The sequence below is a fragment of the Dipodomys ordii genome, unplaced genomic scaffold (assembly GCF_000151885.1).
Source record: "Dipodomys ordii isolate 6190 unplaced genomic scaffold, Dord_2.0 Scaffold2, whole genome shotgun sequence".
NCBI classification, from domain to species: domain Eukaryota; kingdom Metazoa; phylum Chordata; class Mammalia; order Rodentia; family Heteromyidae; genus Dipodomys; species Dipodomys ordii.
The window spans coordinates 20,410,290-20,417,587 of record NW_012267218.1 but is presented as its reverse complement, the minus strand read 5'-3'; the positions used below and the strand labels follow the sequence as shown (position 1 = coordinate 20,417,587).

At 48.0% G+C, this 7,298-nt stretch overlaps 1 protein-coding gene across 2 annotated transcripts in view; it reads left to right on the top strand.

The window, feature by feature from the left end:
* Adck1 (aarF domain containing kinase 1) overlaps positions 1-7,298 on the top strand; it is a 92,272-nt gene that overhangs the window by 78,259 nt on the left and 6,715 nt on the right. For both annotated transcript variants that reach the window (XM_013012449.1, XM_013012443.1), the window contains 2 exons: positions 4,116-4,265; positions 5,544-5,741. In XM_013012449.1, coding sequence (XP_012867903.1) covers positions 4,116-4,265; positions 5,544-5,741 — 348 coding nt within the window. The remainder of the gene's footprint in view (positions 1-4,115; positions 4,266-5,543; positions 5,742-7,298) is intronic.

Genomic DNA, 7,298 nt, shown 5'->3' with positions numbered 1-7,298 from the left:
TTTCTATTGATCTTGCTAGCTATGTCATTTGCCCTGCAGAAGCTCTGCAACTTTATGCAATCCCATTTGTCCAACCTTTCTTTATTTGTTCTGTTTCCGGGTCTCTATTCAAAAAATTTCGGCCTGCTGGCTGCCTTTTCTTAACAGACTGATTCCCAGAGTATTTAGCACAAGTCTAAAAGGCTGAGTATGGTATGACCTTTCAAAGTCATGCTTGGGCCTTGTTCAGTTAGCCACCCTCACCCATGGGTTTTTCCTCTTAGTATCTAGGGAAATACACACCCCTCTCTCCCCCCCCCCTTTTTTTCAGTTGTGGGGCTTGAACTCAGGGCCTGGGCACTGTTCCTGAGCTCTTTTGCTCAAGGCTAATGCTCTACCACTTTGAGCCACAGCTCCACTTCCAACTTTTGAGTGGTTGATTGGAGGTAAGAGTCTCATGGGGACTTTTCTGCCTGAGCAGAATGGTGATCCTCAGCCTCTTGAGTAGCTAGGATTATAAACGTGAGCCACCAGTGCCTGGCTATAAATTAAGGGCTTAGACATCAACTTGTATCTCTTATTAAGTAGAGATGCAAAAATTTCTGAATAGTTCCCCAAAGGCTGATTTTTAAAAAGGCCTCATGGAACAATAAACAGCTTCTATCTCATCCAAGAATCCTAGTCTCTTATTCTTATTTAAGTACCCACTTATTTACTATTAAGTATTCACTTCCTGAAAATTCTCTTTGAAATAGTTCCCCTCTCTTACTTGCTTCCTTATCAAGATGTTAAGACATCTTTGGTGTATGCTGATAGTCTATGTATGAGATATATTAACTTGTTAACAGTTACACTTTGCAATGATAATGGGGATGTATATGTCTTCTGAGTTCAAAATACTAAGCTACAAGATTGGAAACAAAGCCATGGTGTTTGTGTGTCCTCTAGTAGGTGGTGTTTCTCATAGGTGATCATATTTGACCTTGACCTTTTGAGATTGTTCTAAAAGGAAGTACAACAACTGACCTTAGTTGCATTTAATTGTTAAGGCAGAAAAGGGAGATGACTTTTTCCCTGGGCCAAAGTGATTCCTATGCTAAGGGAGATGACTTTTTCCCTAGGCCAGGGTGATTCCTATGCTAAGACATTGGCTAGCTCCTGCTCCTTTGCACACCTGTCTTCCATACTTGTCTATCTCTGTGGTATCTGGTTAAAATGTGCATCAAGAACAGATAGGCACTGGTGGTTCAGGCTTGTAATCCTAGCTACTCAGGAGGTCATTATCTGGAGGATCACAATTTAAAAAAACCAGCAGGGCAGAAAATTCCATGAAGCTCCATCTCCAAAATAGCCAACAAAAAGCCACACTGGAGGCATGGCTCAAGTGGTAGTATGCCAGCTGAGCAAGCAACATGAACAAGAGTACAAGACCCTGAGTTTAGACCTTGGTTATCTTCCAAAAAAATGACAGACCCCAGATGGAGAGGTCCCTAGGTGGAGGCATCTAGACAGGATGCTGAGTTGCGTAGGATCACTGTGGAGGCTTTGCTGGTGTCTGGGCTAGCAGCTGACACCATGAAGCAGGAGCTTAGTCTACATAGACAAGAACCCCGCCCCCCAATATCAATCCACCCCCTCTCCCCCCCATCTTTTAATGTAGTAATAAGGAGCTCAGCACGATTAGCAGTATTTCACAAAATTTAAAGAGATCATCTATCTCCCTGTGACAGATCTGCCCAGACTAAATGAGATGTCATTTCTCTGCTTTCTGGCTGGAACTCCGTCAGCTCAGGCTGGCTGTGCTGCTTATCTCAGACTGATCAGGAGCCCTGATTGGACCTTATATTCGTCCTTGACAAATAAAAATGAATGATTGCTTAATAAACGTGATTGGCTGGGCAGATGTAACCTTCTAAGGCACGGCTCCAAGGAGTGCCAAGGAGCCCAGCAGGGGATTTGGTGGCACAGGAATGGGAACTGGTTGGATCATCTGGGGCCAGCTCTGACTGAGGTCCCCTCTCCTAGCAAACAGAAGATGGTAGCACTGAGCACCCGGAAAATTTGCGTGGGAGCTTGCTCGGGGCCAAGTCCTGCTCCTATGAACCCTGAAGTGTCCGCTTCACCGGCCTGGTAGCTGAGTACAGCATCTTCAGTGCCATCATCTGGTCTAATGCACACTGCAACCTAGCCTGCCCACCTTCCAGGATTGTTGTGAGAATCAATAATGACAACCACAGGGGCACCTGGCAGAAGTCACCAGATCCCAAGCAAGCCCTATGATATTCTCATTTACCTCTAAGCCATCCTCGAGAGCAGCCCTATTATTACTTCTGTTTTGCTGAGGCTGAGAATATAAACAACTTGTTTCGGGTCATGAAGCTCAGTGGAAATGTGCAGCAGTAGGTGTGAGCTATGGAAAAACCAGCATTGCTGAATTCTACTTTGAACCCTGGCTCTGCCTCTTTCCAGCCAGGGATAAGCTAATCATGATAAATCTCAGTTTCTCACCTGCAAAGTGAGGGGTGTCACAATGGAATCTGCATTTAGTTACGTTAAAAATGATGCTGGCTGTAAAGTAGTGCTATTCTTGATTATTTCATCTGGGGCCAGTTATTACTGATTGGGTTTCAGAGGAGATTAATGGGGTTAGGAAAACTGGAGAGGTGGGAACCCTGGCATTTCAGAAAACCACAGATTGCTGAGGGTCTGTCTCATTCATGTTGAATACAGAGTCTTAAGGTCCCCAGGTCTGGTGCTAATAATACAAGCAAGTGCATGCATAAATAGAGCCAGTCTATGGTATATAAATTATACCTCAATAAAGTTGTTTAACAAACAGAGCTAGTCCCTGCTGTCTTGGAAGTTTATGATAGTGGGCCAGATAGTCATTAATCAAATAATAGCACAAATAATTACTAGCCCCATGGAAAAAGCACAGCATCTTCTAAGAGTAGACGGCAAGAGAACCTCGTGCAGCTCATGGTAGAAGGTATAGAGCTTGACCCTAGGGATGGGGGAGATAGATGACAAGAGTGTTCTGACAGTAGGAAGAGCATGTGCAAAGGCCCTAAGGTAGGAAAGCTCAGAGATCACTGGAAAAGAGAAAGCGTGACTGTGGGCTGGGCTGTCAGTGCAGTGAGAGAGAAGACCAGGAAGAGAGGCAGGGTCTGGTTGTGTAGGACTTGGTAAACTGAAGAAAGATATTAATCCTGTGTTCCCCACTCCATGAGCCCTAAGTCTTCTTCTGTGGTCAGGAAATATCTGTTAGTGACCACAGGGTCCAACTGAGGCTGCTATCCCAGTGGCAGCTGCTGTCCCGGAGTATCAGTTTCCTGGTTGGACATGTCTTTGTCTCCTGAAAACTCATGTGCAAAATCATCTACCCGGCCAGGTCTGCTCTATTCAGCAGCTGCTCCCTCGCTGGGAAGAGGCTTTTAGCTTTAATAAAAAAGGGAGTAGAGATAAGAAGGCTGCCTCGGCAGGGAGCGCAGCGGTGACAGGATGATTTAAATGGCCTCTCCAGTGTCATTTCTTCTGTGCAGACATCGTAAATCAGATTAGCATTGGGCTCTGGTGGGGAGGGGAGAAGGGCCTGCACTGGGGCTCTGCCTAGGGTAGGCCTGGAGCCGGCAGGGAACCCCTGGAAGAGGGTGGTGGAGCCACCTCATCCCAGTGCATCACCCCGGCCTGTGTTTTGAGTAGAATAGCTTCCCCAGAGCATTCATTCTCAGCTTTGGGGAAAGGATAAAGACGGGCAGACAAGAGAGTGGGGAAAAGAGAAATAGGGTGGAGAAGAGAGGGGCGGTGTGGGAGATGAGGAGTCGCAGCTGTTCACTGAAATCATCTTGGGACTTCCATCACATGTCTCAGTCTGAGACCTCATGGCTGAGTTCCTGTGGGTCTCATGTGTGGCTGAAGTAGAGGAGGACTGGATTAGAGCTGAACTTCTATCTTAAATGCAAAAAATGACCCCATCTCAAATCACCATGTTCACCACCATCACCACCACCACCACCATTCAGGCCCATTTGGTTCCTTTAGTTTCCTCTTGCAATTTGACCAGGTGGAGAGACTGGGGAAATCCCTGAGACAGGCATAGATGGAGCAGTACTGCCACCATCTCCCTTCTCTTCCAGATCTCCCGCCACCTGGGCAAGATGTACAGTGAGATGATCTTTGTCAATGGCTTTGTGCACTGCGACCCCCACCCGGGCAACATGCTGGTACGGAAGCATCCACGCACAGGCAAGGCAGAGATTGTCCTCTTGGATCATGGACTCTACCAGGTAGGAGAACCTTTCCCACCCAGCCTTGGGAGGGGGACCGCTCAGGTCTCCCCTCAGCCACACACCCAAGTAGGCGGAGAGGGCTCTGCCTTCCCCAGGGACTGTCATCTTATGCACGCCACTCTCTGAAAAGCTCTCCCGCACTTCAGATTCTCTGCAGAAAAGTGAGGTGGTCACACCTCTTTTACAGGTGTCATGACAAGCAATGGAGTTGTGCCTGTGTGCGCCTGCGTCCTCCTAGGAACCGTGGGGAAAGGGATACCCTGTGTGTGACAGCTAGGGCCTCAGCGGGAGAGGTGATCGCACGTTCAAACCCAGGAAGGAAAAGGAGGTGGGAGGCCCCAGACTTTGTCCTCTGGAACTCAGGATAAAGAGCAGAGCTCACTGGAATCAGCTATGAGCGTGCACCTGCCACGTGGGAAATTCCTCTATTCAGCGAGGCAGGTGGTCGTCAAGGTTCCATGTGACTTACCAGGCCCAGATTCCATAGCCTCAAAGCTCACTCTTGTTTGACTTGCCTGCTAACGGAGGCTTGCAGGCCAGGCAAGGCCAGCTGTTGTCTCGCAGATGGCCCAGACAATAGGACTTTAATGGCTCGCTCATGTGCCCGTCCTGGGTGTGGCAGAGTCTGCAGGGCTCTGCTTGCCAGGCTTGGATGGCACCATCAGTCAGCAGCAAGGACAGGGCATTGAGGGACGTGTGTTGGAATGCATGGGGAAGGCGGAGCTTCCATCTCATTCCAGGGGAAAAGTAGCTCACAGAAGAGCAGAAGAGGAGAACATCGATTTTGGTGGATAGTTAGCAGACACTACCTCTCTACCACATAAAGGTTCAACATCTCTCATGTAAAAAATCTGAAATCCCCAAATGCTTTAAATCGAAAGCTTTTGGAGCTCCATGACACCCAAGGAAAAAATTCCATGCCTTGAAACTGTTTCATGCACGATATTATTAAAAACATTGCATAAAATTACCTTTAGGCCATGTGTATAATGAAACATAGATGGATTTTATATTTACACTTGAATCCCATCGCCAAGATATTTTATATATATATGCAAATACTGCAAAAAGAATTAGAAAATCTAAAACACTTCTGGTTCCAAGTGTTTCAGTCAAGAGATATTAACCCTATTGTAGACTTGAACTTGAGTCTTCGGGGGTGGCCGAAGTTTGGGTCATGCTTGTCTCCTGTGGTAGTGGTCAGTTCTGGCCACAGGCTTGGGCCTTTGGTGGGGAGAGGAGGCTCAGGTCCTGCTGCTGCTGTCCTGGCCACAGGTGCTCACCGATGAGTTCCGCCTGGATTACTGCCACCTGTGGCAGTCTCTGATCTGGACCGACATGCAGAAGGTGAAGATATACAGCCAGCGCCTGGGTGCCGCGAACCTCTACCCCTTGTTTGCTTGCATGCTGACAGCCCGGTCATGGGATTCAATCAACAAGGGCATCAGCCACGTGCCAGTCACTTCCACTGAGGTAGGTACTCCCCTCTCCCGGTACCATGCTCTCCCTCAAATAACCTGGGGAATCTCTTCCAATCTAGAGTCTAAGGTTTTGATTGGCGAGCCGTTTGGAGCTCCGATGATATTGTATATGTGGGAAGGGCAGAATTGGAGTGATGGTGGATGAGAAGCAGGGAAGGGAGAGGAAATGATGGCCAAGATGGAGGAGAAAAAGGAGAAGCTATTGAACTGTGTCTCTCCCAGGCCTTATCAGGCTGGAGTGGAAACAAGGTTTGGTGGGTATAATAACCTAGGTGTCTGTAGCTTTAGCCCCAACCTACTTACACGATATGTCAGCTTCCTCCAAGTTCTCTCCAGGACTTCCTTTTGTTCTGAAGCCTGGCAGCCCTTCCTTGCCTCCTGCCCAGCACTGTCTCCTATCATGTGACTCCTCAGGCTCCACAGAGAGGAGAGTCCTTTGCTTCTCCCTGTCATCCTCAAGCAGCTTTGCCGTTTCATCCTACAGATATTTTAGTGCAGCAGTTTCTGTTGTCTTTGTTACTCTTTCCCCATTGTGGACCTAGACAGCCCAATGGAGTCTGGCTTGGAGATAATTGGAAGGAGCATCTCTGTTTCACAGAGGCTCACAGGGCAGTCTCACCTTTCTTTCTCAGGTGGGCTCCCTTTCAGGATGCTTTTCCATTCTTCCTGGAACCGCCTTCTATCCATCCACTGTTGGTTTCCAGGCTCAGCCATATAAGCCTGTATCTCAGTGGTAGATGGGCTCTGGTTCTAGTTAAGGCCTCTGCTCACCACAGGAGAGGAGAACTCATGCTGTTAGAAAGCCTGGGCTCTAGTTCCAACCCCTTCCTCTTCCTGGTGATATGACCTTTCCCATCGTGTTCCAATTATTCCTTTGGGCCTCATTTGTGGTAGGCAGAAACTCTAGACATGGCTGGATCCAGAGTCTCAAAAATTCCATCTCTTGCTGTTTCATAGCTCCACTTCCTTCATTTTTTTTTCCAGCAAGCATGGTAGAAAGATGACTACCTGCTGGCTCCATAGCTTTAAAACTCATCATAGAAGAAAAGAGATGGTGAAAGAGGGATGGTAGCAATGGTGCTGCCTGTTTTACTAACAGTGCTTCTACAGTGTCCTCATAGAGTTCCTTTAGTCAGCCACAGTTTGTTTTATCTGAACTCCATGCTTGGTGCTGAGGAGCCCACGACCCAGTACAGACAGGCCTTTTGTCTAGTTTTCACACTAGTGGAGATAGACAGACAGGCAGCAAGTGGATAAACAGAAAAGTGGGATAATTGCAGGTTATTAGTGTTTAGAGGAAATGAGCCAGTGAGATGCCGTGAGTGAAGAAGGGGAGAGGGCGGTGCTTAGAGAGGTCCTCCACCAGCCATTCACATTTGAGCCGAGGTTGAGGACAAGAAAGGCACCAGCCCCAGGAGGATCCTGAACCACACATTTCTGGCAAGGGAGGGAAGTCTTAGGGGAAGGAAGGTTTGGTGTGGCCCAGAGTGTGGCAAGGGTGTGTGTGTGTGTGTGCGTGTGTGTGCATGCGTGTGTGCGTGCGCGGGGG